Source organism: Oncorhynchus tshawytscha, linkage group LG13 (genome assembly GCF_018296145.1).
Source record: "Oncorhynchus tshawytscha isolate Ot180627B linkage group LG13, Otsh_v2.0, whole genome shotgun sequence".
Lineage (NCBI taxonomy): Eukaryota > Metazoa > Chordata > Actinopteri > Salmoniformes > Salmonidae > Oncorhynchus > Oncorhynchus tshawytscha.
This window is the reverse complement of record NC_056441.1, coordinates 73,258,686-73,277,451: the sequence shown is the minus strand read 5'-3', so window position 1 is coordinate 73,277,451 and position 18,766 is coordinate 73,258,686. Positions and strand designations below refer to the sequence as shown.

The 18,766-nt window shown below is 42.4% G+C and overlaps 1 protein-coding gene across 1 annotated transcript; it reads left to right on the top strand.

Annotated features, from left to right (window-relative positions):
* The first annotated feature begins 2,949 nt into the window (after positions 1 to 2,949).
* Positions 2,950 to 4,898, top strand: LOC112247378 (potassium voltage-gated channel subfamily E member 4-like). Its single transcript, XM_024416129.2, has 2 exons — positions 2,950 to 3,072; positions 3,219 to 4,898. Exons 1-2 carry the CDS (start codon positions 3,050 to 3,052, stop codon positions 3,787 to 3,789), a joined length of 594 nt encoding a protein of 197 aa, XP_024271897.1. The 5' UTR covers positions 2,950 to 3,049; the 3' UTR covers positions 3,790 to 4,898.
* Positions 4,899 to 18,766: the final 13,868 nt, after the last annotated feature.

Genomic DNA, 18,766 nt, shown 5'->3' with positions numbered 1-18,766 from the left:
GCTAAATGACTAGTGAGTGTTGTTCACCATTATTGAAGCACAAGCTCAGGTTGGTTGGAAAACGTTGTTTTAACACCAATGCCCTTCTGTCTGAGGGTGTCAGGAATGCTAAGCCATGAGAGCCTGTAGAGTGTAAGTACCATTAACATTGCAATTAATAGCTGTTATTTAATTATTTGTTTTTCTCCTTTAATTCTGTGATTCTGTCCACATTAGTCTAGAGTCCTCATTGGCTGATTCTCTCTACAAGTTCCAAATCCAGGGCTCCTCGTTGGCTATTTCTCAGCCCTGTTCCTGAAGCCAGGTTTTTCAATTGCTTATTCTCTGGTTTATTTCAGAACCTAGTTCTGCCCGGAGACTAGTCTTATTTCCTGCAGGGCAGGAAGCAACTAGCTGTCATCGTTTCTTTTTGTTGTGGTTGTTCTGTTTAGTTGATCCTGATTCTCCTGCTTAGTGAGGCTTTAGCACTGTGATTTCTATTAGATTCCCATCTGCCCATCTGATCCTACAGGCACAAAGTCAACAGAAGGTTCCGAGAGACTAAGACAATGACTTTATTGTGCCCATGGGGAAATGTGTGTTGTGGCTAGGGCAGGGAAATGTTGAGTCTCTGCACCTAGAAAAAAAAACTTTTGAGGTGAATATACACGACGTGGACAAAAGTATGTGGACACCTGCTCGTCAAACATCTCTTTCCAAAATCATGGGCATTAAAATGGAGTTGGTCGCCCCCTTTGCTGGAAGGCTTTCCACTAGATGTTGGAACATTAATGCTCGGACTTGCTTCCATTCAGCCACGAGACCATTACTGAGGTCGGAACTGATGTTGGGCGATTAGGCCTAGCTAGTAGTCGGCATACCAATTCACCACAATGGTGTTCAATGGGCTCTGTGCAGGCCAGTCAAGTTCTTCCACACCATTCTTGACAAACCATTTCTGTATGGACCTCGCCTTGTGCAGGGGGGCATTGTCATGCTGAAATAGGAAAGGGCCTTCCCCAAACTGTTGCCACAAAATTGGAACCACAGAATGGTCTAGAATGTCATTGTATGCTGTAGCGTTAAGATTTCCCTTCACTGGAACTAAGGGGCCTAACCCGAACCATGAAAAACAGCCCCAGACCATTATTCCTCCTCCACCATTGGCAACTCTAGCAGGCCAGATATTTGACAAACTGACTTGTTGGAAAGGTGGCATACCTATCACGGTGCCACGTTTCAAAATCACTGAGCTGGGCCATTCTACTGCCAATGTTTGTCTATGGAGATTGCATGGCTGTGTGCTCAATTTTATAATTGAATATATATGTGTGGCTGAAATAGCCGAATCCACTAATTTGAAGGGGTGACAACATACTTCTGCCCATGTAGTGTATGTATTTCAGAACTATTCCCTTGCCATTTCTGTCATTAATACAATTGTTATTATTTATGATAATGCCAATTAATAATACTCTTGTCATAAACTCATAATGTTTGTAAGAAATATGTAGATTGGTGAATACCATTTTCTTTCAGTGGTAGAAAACATATTTGTACTCTGTTATAGGTGTGCACTTACGTGAACCACACATTCACCAATGTAAGAGCTGTCGTTCTAGAACCACTGCCATGCTTGGAGTAAACAGTATGCCATATGATAATATAACATTTGGACCAAACTAAGGTGGGATTACTTGGCCGACGGCAAGAAGAGATGCACACAAAACACTTCCGTACAACAGTTGAGAATTTAAAGATTTTAGTTAAGAGCACAGCTTCAGCATTTATTTATTTGTGTTTGTGTGTGTGTGTGTGTGTGTGTGTGTGTGTGTGTGTGTGTGTGTGTGTGTGTGTGTGTGTGTGTGTGTGTGTGTGTGTGTGTGTGTGTGTGTGTGTGTGTGTGTGTGTGTGTGTGTGTGTGTGTGTGTGTGTGTGTGTGTGTGTGTGTGTGTGTGCGCGCTCTCTCGTACCTAAATGGTACAAACATTGCTCTGTAGAACATCATTCCACACATGACACCTGTTGCCTTTTCTTGTGATTTCAAGTGGATAACTACATATAGGAAATATTTTAATAACAATGCTGTACACAGTAATGAAATATATAGTTTCTTGACAGTATGTGTTACTGTAACCCAGAATAACATGCATTTCAGATGTTTTCCTGTATACTGTACACACAGTATATGAGGGGCAGAGATCATTCAAAAATGAATATGTTAAATCTATTGAAGCTTTATAATATAGACCCGTTTTGGAAATCCTCTCCCTGTTTGTCTGGGGAATCTGCCTTGTAACATAAGTGCATCAATTGTATTTATAAGTAATTTGCCTTGGAATTGATTACATGAAGAAATAAATAAAGATTGTGTTTGGTCTATCAGAGCTGTCCTGCGTTATTTGAGTGCAAATTGATAAATTAGGCTGTTGTCCATTATGTCGTCCATTACAATTAGACCCATAATAAAGCAGTGATTGGTGACACACGTTAGGTGGTAATGATGATGATGACTGCGTGAGAAAGTTCTGTTTGAGCTGTAAGAACAAACTCTTTGAACTTCATTTTTCCAATAAGCTCAAAAGGGACCAGGCTAATCAAATTAAACAATTGTGCCTCCCATCGTCATTTGTCATTGCCTAGTAATTTGAGGCAAACATTTCCAAACCCTTCCCTTTAGCACTATCCAAAACAATTTGTTGCTTAATTAAGTGGTTCAATTCTGTTTAATTTTCTGTAATATGAGCATTTAACATGTAGGTGAATGTGTAGTAATAGCCCACTAAGAATCAACGTGTTTTGTTTAGTAATTTAACAGAATTGGAACATAGGGTTTCAAAATCTGATAACCATAGTTTGTCCAATTTTTGTCTGGGCAGAGGACACTCTGAAATTTGCGTCCACTCCGTAATTTGACATTGGGCCAAAATTTGCCTCTCCACTACAGTCCACTCACGTGATTAGTGACGTCCCAAGGTCGCCATATAAATATTCCCACGCACTTGGATATCCTGTTACATTCGATAGGCGCACCCTCCCACGAGGACACGGATCACACTGCTGGGTTCACATGTTCCACCGTTCTGTTGCTCGGTAAGTTGGATAAGTAGTGTATCATTAGTAACAATAGGCCATTGTTAACTAAGTTATGTCTTATTCAAGTTTCATTTGGATATCATTTGTAAAAGTGTGGGTAAAGAAACAATATCATAACCTCTGTAATTTATCTATTTTTACAGGAAACGTTTCATTCCACCTCAAACTCCACTGAGGATGGAGAAGTCACACAACTTCACAACGCACCAAGTTCTTCCCCTGCAGAGGGCTAATGATGCTTCCCAAACCGACAAAAGCAACGGCAACGCATACGTGTACATTTTCATAGTAATCTCCTTCTATGGAGTCTTCCTCGTTGGTATAATGCTGGGCTATGTTCGCTCCAAAAGGCGGGAGAAGAGAAGGTCGAACGTTTTTACGCGCCTGGTGCACGAGGAGGAGCAGCGGGAATGGGGCGCGCTGAAAAAGAAGCACAGCATCACCATGACCTCCTTCCAGGTATCGCTTCCCTTCTCCGCGGGGAGCCAGGATGTCAATGAAGGAAGGGTCCTGAGCTCCCCTCTGGCCTGCGCCCTGTTCTCCATTGAACAAACCAGTGTCAGTTCACTGTGCTCCTCCGCCGACGCGCGCTTTGCCATCGAGGAGGAGTCGGACAGCGGGACCGCGGAGGGACCGGACGAGACCCTGAAGGGCAGTTCTACTGACAACAGCGACGACTCCGCAGAGATACAGATACTCGGAGAGGAACTGTGACGCTCAGAACAGATGATCAGAGGGGAAATAAACGCAAAAAACTGTAGACTTTCCATCCCTCTCCGTCATATAGGAAATACGTGAAGTTAAAGACTGATAAAGTTTAGCTTGACATATGGAACAATTGCTCTCTAACCATCCGGTTCTGAGTATTGAAACGTACCTGGAACCCACTTGAAATATATTTTCTGTAACGAAATCCTCTTAAGATGTAGCCTAATGATTTCACTGTGCAGTGTTCATAATGTCTATGTAGGTTTACTTGGGGTTGTTGTGTAAATTGAAGAGAAGAAAAAAAAAGAGTTGAAAAATAATGATCTGTTTAAGAGATATGGTTCTTCTTTACTCTTCTTGGGAAATACATGTTTTTATTTTGAAAAAACTTTGTTGCAATATCTAGTTTTCTCCAAAAGGGGGCAGTGCTGCAGTAGTTTTACCCCACCTGTTGCTGGGGAACAGCAGTCATTTCAGTAGAATCAACACAACATAGGGTTTACTGTCCTTGCAATGTCTTATTTGTTCTGAAGTGTTGACATACTAATTTATAAAATAAGAAGCTATTTTTTCAGGCAGTTAGCTGATTATTTATTTTGAATTATTTACAATTACATAATTTAGCACAATTAGCAGACACTCTTATCCAGAGCCACTTAAAGGAGAAAACAGGGTTAAGTACCTTGCTCAAGGGCACATTGCCAGATCTTTCACCTAGTTGGCTCGGAGATTCGAACCAGCACCCTATATCTGAAAAGTCATCATACGGTAAGATTAGGCCAAACCATCCCACCCACTGGAGATCTTCCCATGTGATAGGAGTCCTGGGAAACGACCATGAAGAATGCTGGGATTTCTCCCAATCGCTATGACGACAATGCTACTATAGCCCATCCCAGGCTCCCACCCACACACCATACCATATCAGCCCTGCTGCAGGCCATAATGCTCACAACTCACTCCATTGACAACATGCCAAACCAAAGTGAGGTAGAACAATAGTGTGAAAGAAAAGGAATGTATTTTATGATGCTAATTAGAATGTAATGAACAATAAACAAAATGAACAGTAAACATTACACAAGTTCCAAAATAAAAATACATTTCAAATGTCATATTATGTCTATATACAGTGTTGTAATGATGTGCAAATAGTTAAAGTACCAAATGAAACATAAATATATATACAGTTGAAGTCAGAAGTTTACATACACCTTAGCCAAATACATTTAAACTCAGTTTTTCACAATTCCTGACATTTAATCCTAGTAAAAATTCCCTGTCTTAGGTCAGTTAGGATCACCACTTTATTTTAAGAATGTGAAATGTCAGAATAATAGTAGTGAATGTTTTATTTCAGCTTTTATTTATTTCATCACATTCCCAGTGGGTCAGAAGTTTACATACACTCAATTAGTATTTGGTAGCATTGCCTTTAAATTGTTTAACTTGGGTCAAACGTTTCAGGTAGCCTTCCACAAGGTTCCCACAAAAAGTTGGGTGAATTTTATCCCATTTCTCCTGACAGACACAGTGTAACTGAGTCAGGTTTGTATGCCTCCTTGCTCGCACACGCTTTTTCAGTTCTGCCCACAAATTTTCTACAGGATAGAGGTCAGAGTTTATGATGGCCACTCCAATACCTTGACTTTGTTGTCTTTAAGCCATTTTTCCACAACTTTGGAAGTATGCTTGGGGTCATTGTCCATTTGGAAGACCCATTTGCGACCAAGCTTTAACTTCCTGACTGATGTCTTGAGATGTTGCTTTAATAAATCCACATAATTGTCCTTCGCCATGATGCCATCTATTTTGTGACGTGCACCAGTCCCTCCTGCAGCAATGCACCTCCACAACATGATGCTTCCACCCCCGTGCTTCACTGTTGGGATGGTATTCTTCGGCTTGCAAGCATCCCCCTTTTTCCTCCTTTGGCCAAACAGTTCTATTTTTGTTTCATCAGACCAGAGGGCATTTCTCCAAAAAGTATGATCTTTGTCCTCGTGTGCAGTTGCAAACCGTAGTCTGGCTTTTTTATGGCGGTTTTGGAGTAGTGGCCTCTTCGTTGCTGAGCGGCCTATCAGCTTATGGCGATATAGGACTCGTTTTACTCTGGATATAGATACTTTTGTACCTGTTTCCTCCAGCATCTTCACAGGGTCCTTTGCTGTTGTTCTGGGATTGATTTGCACTTTTCGCACCAAAAGTACGTTCATCTCTAGGAGACAGAACGTGTCTCCTTCCTGGGCGGTATGACGGCTGCATGGTCCCATGGTGTTTATACTTGCGTACTATTGTTTGTACAGATGAACGTGGTACCTTCAGGTGTTTGGAAATTGCTCCCAATGATGAACCAGACTTGTGGAAGTCTGCCATTTTTTTTCTGAGGTCTTGGCTGATTTCTTTTGATTTCCTCATGACGTCAAGTAAAGAGGCACTGAGTTTGAAGGTAGGCCTTGAAATACATCCACAGGTACACTGCCAATTGATTCAAATGATGTCAATTAGCCTATCAAAAGATTCTGAAGCCATGACATCATTTTCTGGAATTTTCCAAGCTGTTTAAATGCACAGTCAACTTAGTGTATGTAAACTTCTGACCCACTGGAAATGAGATACAGTGAATTATAAGTGAAATAATCTGTCTGTAAGCAATTGTTGGAAAAATTACTTGTATCATGCACAAAGTAGATGTCCTAACCAACATGCCAAAACTATAGTTTGTTAACAAGAAATTTGTGGAGTGGTTGAAAAACGAGTTTTAATGACTCCAACCTAAGTGTATGTAAACTTCTGACTTCAACTGTAAATATAGGTTGTATTTACAATGGTGTTTGTTCTTCAATGGTTGCTCTTTTCTTGTGATAACAGGTCACAACTCTTGCTGCTGTGATGGCACAGTGTGGTATTTCACCCAATAGATATGGGAGTTTATCAAAATTGTATTTGTTTTTTAATTCTTTGAGGGTCTGTGTAATCTGAGGGAAATATATGTCTCTAGTAATATGGCCATACATTTGGCAGGAGGTTAGGAAGTGAAGCTCAGTTTCCACCTCATATCCTGTCTTCTCCTGTCTTCTCTTGGCCTTTCTCAAGAGCAAATCAAATCAAGGACCAGCTTGCTTAGGTGGTTCTTCTCCAGGTTCATCTCTCTGTAGGTGATGGATTTGTTATGGAAGGTTTGGGAATCGCTTCCTTTTATCTGGTTGTAGAATTTAACGGCTCTTTTCTGGATTTTGATCATTCGTTGGTATAATTCGTGGGTACCTAATTCTGCTCTACATGCATTATTTGGTGTTATACATTGTACACGGGATATTTTAGCAGAATTCTGCATGCAGAATCTCAATTTGGTGTTTGTCCCATTTTGTGAATTCTTGGTTGGTGTGCGGACTCCAGAGCTCACAACCATAAAGGGCAATGGGTTCTATAACTGATTCCAGCATTTTTAGCCAGATCCTAATTGGGATGTAGAATTTCATGTTCCTTTTGATGGCATAGAAGGTGCTTCTTACTGTACCTTGTCTCTCAGATCATTCACAGCTTTGTAGAAGTTACCTGTGGTGCTGATGTTTAGGCCGAGGTATGTATTCTTTTGTTGTGTGCTCTTGGGCAACGGTGTCTAGATGGAATTTGTATTCGTGGTCCTGAGAACTGGACCTTTTTTGTAACACCATTATTTTTGTCTTACTGAGATTTACTGTCAGGGCCCAGGTCTGACAGAATCTGTGCAGAAGATCTAGGTGCTGCTCTCCTTGGTTGGGGACAGAAGCACCATATCATCAGCAAACAGGAAACATTTGACTTCAGATTCTAATAGGGTGAGGCCGAGTGCTGCAGACTGTTCTAGTGCCCTCGCCAATTTGATGATATATATACACTACCGTTCAAAAGTTTGGGGTCTCTTAGAAATGTCCTTGTTTTTGAAAGAAAAGCACATTTCTTGTCCATTAAAATAACATCAAATTGATTAGAAATACAGTGTAGACATTGTTAAAACCTGTTGTGACTAGGTGGCAGTATTTTCATTTTGGGAAAAATAATGTTAAATGGGATATTTTGTCAGGACAAGATGCTAGAATATGCATATAATTGACAGCTTAGGATAGAAACACTCTAAAGTTTCCAAAACTGTAAAAATATTGTCTGTGAGTATAACAGAACTGATAATGCAGACCAAAGCCTGAGAAAAATCCAATCCGGAAGTGCCTGATGTTTTGAAAGCACTGCATTCCAATGCGTCCCTATTGAGCAGTGAATGGGCTATCAACCAGATTACTTTTTCTACATATTCCCCAAGGTGGCTACAGCATTGTGACGTAGTTTTACGCATTTATGTTGAAGAATACCCGTAAGCGGCTACATTGTGTAAGTGGTCACCTGATGACTCTCAGAGTGATTCTCGCGTAAAATACAGAGGTAGCCATTTTTCCAATCAGTCCTACTGAAAAACCAATTGTCCCGGTGGATATATTATCGAATAGATATTTGAAAAACACGTTGAAGATTGATTATAAACAACATTTGCCATGTTTCTGTCAATAATATGGAGCTAATTTGGAATATTTTTTGGGTTTTCATGACCGGGTCGATTTCTCAGCCAAACGTGAAGAACAAATGGAGCTATTTCGCCTACAAAAATTATATTTTTGGAAAAAATGAACATTGGCTATCTAACTGGGAGTCTCGTGAGTGAAAACATTCGAAGCTCATCAAAGGTAAACGATTTAATTTGATTGCTTGTCTGATTTCCGTGACCAAGTTACCTGCTGCTAGCTGGACAAAATGCTATGCTAGGCTATCGATAAACTTACACAAATGCTTGTCTAGCTTTGGCTGTAAAGCATATTTTGAAAATCTGAGATGATAGGGTGATTAACAAAAGGCTAAGCTGTGTCTCAGTATATTTCACTTGTGATTTTCATGAATAGGAATATTGTCTAGTAATATTTATGTCCGTTGCGTTATGCTAATTAGTGTCAGTCGATGATTACGCTCCCGGACCCGGGATGGGGAGTCACTAGAGGTTTTAATGTTGAAAATTACTATTGTAGCTGGAAACAGCAGATTCTTTATGGAATATCTACATAGGTGCACAGAGACCCATTATCAGCAACCATCACTCCTGTGTTCCAATGGCACGTTGTGTTAGCTAATCTAAGTTTATCATTTTAAAAGGCTAATTGTTCATTAGAAAACCCTTTTGCAATTATGTTAGCACAGCTGGAAACTGTTGTGCTGATTAAAGAAGCAATACAACTGGCCTTCTTTAGACTAGTTGAGTATCTGGAGCATCAGCATTTGTGGGTTCGGTTACAGGCTCAAAATGGACAGAAACAAAGCACTTTCTTCTGAAACTCGTCAGTCTATTCTTGTTCTGAGAAATGAAGGCTATTCCATGCGAGAAATTGCAAAGAAACTGAAGATCTCGTACAACGCTATGTACTACTCCCTTCACAGAACTGCGTAAACTGGCCCTAACCAGAATAGAAAGAGGAGTGGGAGGCCCTGGTGCACAACTAAGGAAGAGGACAAGTACATTAGAATGTCTAGTTTGAGAAACAGACACCTCACAAGTCCTCAACTGGCAGCTTCATTAAATACTATCCATAAAACACCAGTCTCAACATCAACAGTGAAGAAGCGACTCCGGGATGCTGGCCTTCTAGGCCGAGTTGCAAAGAAAAAGCCATATCCCAGACTGGCCAATAAAAATAAAAGATTAAGATGGGCAAAATAACACAGACACTGGACAGAGGAACTCAGCCTAGAAGGCCAGCATCCCAGAGTCGCCTCTTCACTGTTAACGTTGAGACTGGTGTTGTTCGGATACTATTTAAAGAAGCTGCCAGTTGAAGACTTGTGAGGTGTCTGTTTCGCAAACTAGACACTTTCACGTACTTGTCCTCTTGCTCAGTTGTGCACCGGGGCCTCCCACTGAATACAACCTTACAGTGAAATGCTTACTTACGAGCCCCTAACCAACAGTACAGTTTCAAAAATACGGATAAGAATAAGAGATGAAAGTAACAAGCAATTAAAGAGCAGCCATAAAAAATAACAAAATATACAGGGGGGTGCCGGTACGGAGTCAATGTGCGGGGGCACCGGTTATTTGAGGTAGTAAATACATGTAGGTAGAGTTAATTAAAGTTACTATGCATAGATGACAACAGAGAGTGGCAGTGGTATGGAGAAGGGAGGACTGGGAGGGTGGTGCAAATAGTCTGGGTAGCACTTTGACTAGATGTTCAGGAGTCTTATGTCTCAGGGGTAGAAGCTGTTTAGAAGCCCCTTGGACCTAGACTTGGCGCTCCGGTACCGCTTGCCGTGTGGTAGCAGAGAGAACATTCTATGACTAGGGTGGCTGTAGCCTTTGACAATTTTTAGGTCCTTCCTCTGACACCGCCTGGTATAGAGGTCCTGGATGGGAGGAAGCTTGGCCCCAGTGATATACTGGGCCGTTCGCACTACCCTCTGTAATGCCTTGCGGTCAGGGCCAAGCAGTTACAATACAAGACAGTGATGCAACCAGTCAGGATGCTCTCGATGGGGCAGCTGTAGAACCTTTTGAGGATCTGGAGGACCCATGCCAAATCTTTTCAGTCTCCTGAGGGGGAATAGGATTTGTCGTGCCCACTTTACTACTGTCATGGTGTGCTTGGACCATGTTAGTTTGTTGGTGATGTGGACACCAAGGTGCCTGAAGCTCTCAACCTGCTCCACTGCAGGTTGAGGGGGCATGCTCAGTCCTCTTTTTCCTGTTGTTGTCCTGGCACCACGCGGTCAGGTCTCTTACCTCCTCCCTATAGGCTGTCTCGTTGTTGTCGGTGATCAGGCCTACCACTGTTGTGTCATCGGCAAATTGAATGATGGTGTTGGAGTCGTGCCTGGCCGTGCAGTCATGAGTGAACAGGCAGTACAGGAGGGGGCTGAGCATGCACCCCTGAGGGGCCCCTGTGTTGAGGATCAGCGTGGCGGATGTGTTATTATCTACCCTTACCACCTGGGGGGCGGCCCTTCAGGAAGTCCAGGATTCAGTTGCAGAGGGAGGTGTTTAGTCCAGGGTCCTTAGCTTAGTGATGAGCTTTGAGGGCACTATGGTGTTGAACGCTAATCTGTAGTCAATGAATAGCATTCTCACATAGGTGTTCCTTTTGTCCAGGTGGGAAAGGGCAGTGTGTAGTGCAATAGAAACTGCATCATCTGTTGATCTGTTGGGGTGGGTCTAGGGTTTCTGGGGTGATGGTGTTGATGTGAGCCATGACCAGCCTTTCAAAGCACTTCATGGCTACAGACGTGAGTGCTTTGGGTCGGTAGTCATTTAGGCAGGTTACCTTAGTGTTCTTGGGCACAGGCAATATGGTAGTCTGCTTAAAACATGTTTGGTATTACAGACTAGGACAGGGAGAGGTTGAAAATGTTAGTAAAGACACTTGCTAATTGGTCAGCGCATGCTCGCAGTACTCGTCCTGGTAATCCATCTGGCCCCGCGGCCTTGTGAATGTTGTGATCAGTCTTCCGGTACAGCTGGTGCTCACATGCATGTTTCAGTGTTATTTGCCTCGAAGCGAGCATAGAAACAGTTTAGCTCGTCCGGTAGGCTCGTGTCACTGGGTAGCTCTCGGCTGTGCTTCCCTTTGTAGTTTGTAATGGTTTGCAGGCCCTGCCTCATCCGACATATATAAAGTATATGTTATATATGTTGCCTCTCTCTATCTCTCTCTCCTCCTCTCTCTCCATTTCCCCCTTCTCTCCATTTCCCCCTCTCTCCATTTCCCCCTTCTCTCCCTCTCTTTATCCCCCTCTCTCTCCCCCTCTCTCCATCTCTCTCTCTCTTTCTCTCTCCCTCCCCCCTTCTCTCCCCATCTCTCTCCATTTCCCCCTCTCACTCTCTTTCTCTTTATTTCTCCCCTCTTACTCCCCTCCCTCTCTCTCTCTCAGGTTAAGTTGACATATATACAATCACAAAAACTAGTTGAGGCGTACTAAATCCTATTTCCTGAGCACCTTAAACGTAACTGAATTATGAATGCGAAATAGTTACATTTCGGGTAAAATTCATCCATTATACACAAGGAAGTTGAGGCAGGGTTAATGCTGTTGTCTACCTAATGCTATTCCACAAATGAACCATTCCTAATTATTGATAGTGTAGACACATCAGTGTGCAGAACTACAGCTGTAGGAATGTTTGGGCTCATGTCTTTTTAATAAGGGACAAGAAGAGAGATAGGGTCAGTGAAAGAAAGAGCCGGGCATCGAGGTGGAACTAGAAGCTGCAGTGGTGAAATTAAAAGTGAGAGCCAGTGAGGAAAAGATAGAAAGAGACAAAAAAATAAAGAGAAAGAGGAAGAGAGAGAGGGAGAGAGAAATAGTGACACACACACACACAGAGCGAGCAAGAGAGCGAGAGAGAGACCATGCGTAGCAGCATGATACAACAGGATGTGTCTAAATAGCCTCCACCACTGGGAGCTGAGGATTTTGAGTCCTACCTACGTCCTCCTGCGCCCTGCGCTCTGCCCACATTTGCAGAATGAATTAAGTTTTAAATGAGTCATTCTGACCTAGCATTGTCGATCCTTCCACTCCTTCTTTCAGTTCAATTCAAAGGGCTTTATTGGCATGAGAAACAAATGTTTACATTGCCAAAGCATATACAGTGCCTTGCGAAAGTATTCGGAAGTATTCGGATAATTTTGCACACCCAATTTTTCAGTTTTTGATTTGTTAAAAAAGTTTGAAATATCCAATAAATGTCGTTCCACTTCATGATTGTGTCCCACTTGTTGTTGATTCTTCACAAAAAATACAGTTTTATATCTTTATGTTTGAAGCCTGAAATGTGGCAAACGGTCGCAAAGTTCAAGGGGGCCGAATACTTTCGCAAGGCACTGTATTTACATTGCCAAATATAATAAACAAAAGTAAAAAATGTTCAGTAAACATTATACTCACAAGATTCAAAGGAATATACATTTCAAATGTCATATTATGTCTATATTGTCACGTCCTGACCATAGTTCTGTTATTTTATTCTTTGTTTTAGTCTGGTCAGGGTGTGAGTTGGGGTGGGCAGTCTATGTTTGTTTTTCTATGTTGGTTTTTGTGTTCGGCCTAGTTTGGTTCTCAATCAGAGGCAGTTGTCCTTAGTTGTCTCTGATTGAGAATCATACTTAGGTAGCCTGGGTTTCACTTTTGGTTTGTGGGTGTTTGTTTTCCGTGTGAGTGTTTGGTCCACACAGTACTGTTTCGGTGTTCGTTCGGTCACTTTATTGTTTTGTATTTCAGTGTTCAGTTCGTTTCATTAAATATTACATCATGAACACTTACCACGCTGCGCTTTGGTCCAATCCTTCTGCCACCTCTGAATGCCGTTACATATATACAGTGTTGTAATGATGTGCAAATAGTTAAAGAACAAAAGGGAAAATAAATAGACAAATATGGGTTGTATTTACAATGGTATTTGTTCTTCACTGGTTGCCCTTTTCTTGTGGCAACAGGTCACAAATCTTGCTGCTGTGATGGCACACTGTGGTATTTCACCCAATAGATATGGAAGTTGATTTGTTTTTGAATTATTTATGGGTCTGTGTAAGCTGAGGGAAATATGTGTCTCTAATATGGTCATACATATGGCAGGAGGTTAGGAAGTGCAGCTCAATTTCCACCTTATTTTGTGGGCAGTGTGCACATAGGCATACTTGGCTCTCGAGAAAACAGGCTATGGCAGCCTCACTCAATAGCAAGGCTATGCTCACTGAGTCTGTACATAGTCAAAGCTTTCCTTTAAAAAAAGCTTTCTACCACTGTGTACTCTGTTAAGGGGCAAATAGCATTCCAGTTTGCTTAGTTGTTTGGCAAATTCTATCCAATGGGTCAAGTTATTATCTCTTTGTCTTCTCATTATTTGGTTGGGTCTAATTGTGTTTCTGTTGCTGTCCTGGGGCTCCGTGGGGTGTGTTTGTGTTTCTGTTGCTGTCCTGGGGCTCCGTGGGGTCTGTTTGTGTTTCTGTTGCTGTCCTGGGGCTCCGTGGGGTCTGTTTGTGTTTCTGTTGCTGTCCTGGGGCTCCGTGGGGTCTGTTTGTGTTTCTGTTGCTGTCCTGGGGCTCCGTGGGGTCTGTTTGTGTTTCTGTTGCTGTCCTGGGGCTCCGTGGGGTCTGTTTGTGTTTATGTTGCTGTCCTGGGGCTCCGTGGGGTCTGTTTGTGTTTCTGCTGTTTGTGAACAGAGCCCCAGGACCAGCTTGCTTAGGGTACTCTTCTCCAGGTTCATCTCTCTGTAGGTGACAGATTTGTTATGGAAGGTTAGACAACCGCTTCCTTTTAGGTGATTGTAGAATTTGACGGCTCTTTTCTGGATTTTCATAATCAGCGTGTATTGGCCTAATTCTGCTCTACATGCATTATTTGGTGTTTTACATTGTACACGGAGGATATTTTAGCTGAATTCTGCATGCAGAGTCTCAATTTGGTGTTTATCCCATTTTGTGAATTCTTGGTTGGTGAGCGGACCCCAGACCTCACAACCATAAAGGGCAATGGGTTCTATAACTGATTCAAGTATTTTTTGCCAGATCCTAAATGGGATGTCGAATTTGATGTTCCTTTCAATGGCATAAAAGGCCCTTCTTGCCTTGTCTCTCAGATCGTTCACAGCTTTGTGGAAGTTACCTGTGGTGCTGATGTTTAGGCCGAGGTATGTATTCTTTTTTTGTGTGCTCTTGGGCAACGGTGTCTAGATGGAATTTGTATATGTGGTCCTGAGAACTGGACCTTTTTTGGAACACCATTACTATTGTCTTACTGAGATTTACTGTCAGGGCCCAGGTCTGACAGAATCTGTGCAGAAGATCTAGGTGCTGCTGTAGGCCCTCCTTGGTTGGGGTCAGAAGCACCAGATCATCAGCACAGAAGACATTTGACTTCAGATTCTAGTAGGGTAAGAACGGGTGCTGCAGACTGTTCTAGTGGCCTCGCCAATTCATATACTGTATGTTGAAGAGGGTGGGGCTCAAGTCTCACCGCACGGCCCTGTGGAAAGAAATGTGTGTTTTTTGCCAATTTTAAATGCGCACTTGTTGTTTGTGTACATGGATTTTTTTACGTCATATGTTTTCCCCCAACACCACTTTCCATCAATTTGTACTGCAGACACTCATGCCAAATTTAGTCAAAAGCTTTTTTGCAATCAACAAATGAGAAGACTTTGCCTTTGTTTTGGTTTGTTTGTTTGTCAATTAGGGTGTGCAGTGTGAATGGTCTGTCGTATGGTTATTTGGTAAACCGCCAATTTGACATTTGCTCAATACATTGTTTTCATTGAGCAAATGTACAAGTCTGTTGTTAATGATAATGCAGAGGATTTCGGGGTCAAATTTGTCTCCACTTTTGTGGATTGGTGTGATCAGTCCTCGGTTCCACATATTGAGGAAGATGCCAGAACTGAGGATGATGTTAAATAGTTTAAGTATAGCCAATTGAAAAGTGTGATATTTTATAATTTCATTAAGGATACCGTCAACATCACAGGCCTTTTTGGGTTGGAGGGTTTGTATTTTGTCCTGTAGTTCATTCAATGTAATTGGAGAATCCAGTGGGTTCTGGTAGTCTTTAATAGTTGATTCTAAGATTTGTAATTGATCATGTATATGTTTTTGCTGTTAATTCTTTGTCAAAAAGATTGTAGAAGTTGTTTATCCATACATCTCCATTTTGGATAGATAACTCTTTGTGTTGTTGTTTGTTTATTGTGTTCCAATTTTCCCAGAAGCGGTTAGATTCTATTGATTCTTCAATTACATTGAGCTGATTTCTGACATGCTGTTCCTTCTTTTTCCATAGTGTATTTGTGTATGGTTTTAGTGATTCACCATAGTGAAGGCGTAGACTCTATGTTTTTGGTTGGATAGGTTTCTCAATTTCTTTCTTAGGTTTTTTTTCATTCTTCATCAAACCATGTGTCATTGTTTTTCATTTTCTTAGGTTGTCTGCTTGAAATGTTTTGATTTGATAGGGAAGCTGAGAGGTCAAATATACTGTTTAGGCTTTCTACTGCCAAGTGTACACCTTCACTATTACAGTGAAATGTTTTGTCCAGGAATTTGTCTAAAAGGGTTTGAATTTGTTTTTGCCTAACTGTTTTTTGGGAGGTTTCTAGACTAGTTTCCTTCCATTTATAAAATGTCTTAATATTGTGCAGTTCCATTGACTTTGATGATTGTTGTTCTTTTAGTTATTCAACTTCTTCCTCCCCAAACATCTCAAATGTGGACTTTCTCATCTAGCAGAGTCACTCAGTAAAATAAGGGTTAAACACAAACCAGTCGGGGTAATTATTAAACTACTGACACACTCTTAGATGTTGTCACGTCCTGACCTTAGTTCCTTTTTTATGTCTCTATTTTAGTTTGGTCAGGGCGTGAGTTGGGGTGGGCATTCTATGTTTTGTATTCTATGTTTTCTATTTCTATGTGTTTGGCCTGGTATGGTTCCCTATCAGAAGCTGCTGGCAATCGTTGTCTCTGATTGAGAACCATACTTAGGCAGCCTGTTCTCCCAATATGTGTGGTGGGTAGTTGTTTTCTGTTGCTGCACCTTACAGGACTGTTTCTTTTTACTCGCTGTGTTATTTTGTTTAGTGTTTCTGTTCTAATAAATTATAACATTAACACTTATCATGCTGCGCATTGGTCCGATCCATCCTATTCCTCATCAGAAGAGGAAGACAATCGTTACAGATGTGTTGTGAGTCACACTTTTTTTCCCATCATTGACTGTTATTGTGGTAATTTCTTTCCGGCAACAGACTCCCCTCCCTCAGAGTATATGGATCCAGCACCCTTCTTACTTTCCTTGTAGTGGAAAGAACGGTGAATAATTATTCGGTAATTCTACCATCATAAATAGTGATTGGTCTTCAGCATTGGGCCAGAGAGGGTGGAGCATTTGATGCTTGCTCTTTTCTTTCTGCTTTTTAAAAGGAAATGTGGTTCATGATCGTTCTGCTTTTTCCCTTGAAGTTTCTGTCAGTGTTGCCAAGACTGCTGAATACATTACTGTTATCATCAAGGTGGTTAGCCAGACTGCTGAATACATTACTGTTATCATCAAGGTGGTTAGCCAGACTGCTGAATACATTACTGTTATCATCAAGGTGGTTAGCCAGACTGCTGAATACATTACTGTTATCATCAAGGTGGTTAGCCAGACTGCTGAATACATTACTGTTATCATCAAGGTGGTTAGCCAGACTGCTGAATACATTACTGTTATCATCAAGGTGGTTAGCCAGGGCTCAGTAATATAGCAATCATGCATGAATCAAAACGATAGTCCTGTTTTGTTGTATAATCAACACTAGGAAGAGAAGCACTCAGAAACTACGAGAACACAGGCGTAGGCTGGATTTATTCTACTGAGGACCAAAGGCCTTTTTGCTGTCAGCTGGAAATGCCGTGGTGTAAACTGAAATAACCATTAGACTAATGGTCATTAATTGAGGTTTGTGAATAAATCACATTTGTGTTGCATTCAAAGAGGTGGCATCTGTGTTGCTTCTCAGAAACAATCAACAGAGGAGCCAATCTTACCCTTTTCCTAATAACGGTTTCTATGGCGACCTAGGCAGAAGGTAGTGAGTCTGTCTCTGGTAGAAAAGGGAATGCCACCCAACACATGAGAAGTCAGTTTGCTAGTGAATAGTAAAGTCTAAAGGCTAGCCACCTGTGACTAAATTAACTCCACCTGTGTCCACTTGTCCTATGGTAATTCTCCTATGTATAGATGGACTGTGGTATGGGGTCACTCTATTGATGAAGTGTGCTCACTAAATGTCTCATTTCTGACTATGTAGAGAGAACACATGTCTTTCCCTCATACATAACCTTATAGAAAGGGGAGAAAGTGTTTCAAAGTGATTTCCAGAAGCATCTATTTAATCTCTGTTAACATCACAGTGAATGTGACTTGTCTCTCTCAAGTGAGAACCCACGTATTGACTTTGGAGGTTAGTCACCCACTGTGAGATGTTACATCGGGGAGCTGTGAGCTACAGAGTTTCCCAGAGATGAGGTGGGAAGAGTGGTGGAGGGAAAGCTACAGTTTCCCAGAGATGTGGAGGGAGGGCTACAGAGTTTCCCAGAGATGAGGCGGGTGGAGGGAGGGCTACAGAGTTTCCCAGAGATGAGGCGGGTGGAGGGAGAGCTACAGAGTTTCCCAGAGATGAGGCGGGTGGAGGGAGAGCTACAGAGTTTCCCAGAGATGAGGCGGGTGGAGGGAGAGCTACAGAGTTTCCCAGAGATGAGGCGGGTGGAGGGAGAGCTACAGAGTTTCCCAGAGATGAGGCGGGTGGAGGGAGAGCTACAGAGTTTCCCAGAGATGAGGCGGGTGGAGGGAGAGCTACAGAGTTTCCCAGAGATGAGGCGGGTGGAGGGAGAGCTACAGAGTTTCCCAGAGATGAGGCGGGTGGAGGGAGAGCTACAGAGTTTCCCAGAGATGAGGCGGGTGGAGGGAGAGCTACAGAGTTTCCCAGAGATGAGGCGGGTGGAGGGAGAGCTACAGAGTTTCCCAGAGATGAGGCGGGTGGAGGGAGAGCTACAGAGTTTCCCAGAGATGAGGCGGGTGGAGGGAGAGCTACAGAGTTTCCCAGAGATGAGGCGGGTGGAGGGAGAGCTACAGAGTTTCCCAGAGATGAGGCGGGTGGAGGGAGAGCTACAGAGTTTCCCAGAGATGAGGCGGGTGGAGGGAGAGCTACAGAGTTTCCCAGAGATGAGGCGGGTGGAGGGAGAGCTACAGAGTTTCCCAGAGATGAGGCGGGTGGAGGGAGAGCTACAGAGTTTCCCAGAGATGAGGCGGGTGGAGGGAGAGCTACAGAGTTTCCCAGAGATGAGGCGGGTGGAGGGAGAGCTACAGAGTTTCCCAGAGATGAGGCGGGTGGAGGGAGAGCTACAGAGTTTCCCAGAGATGAGGCGGGTGGAGG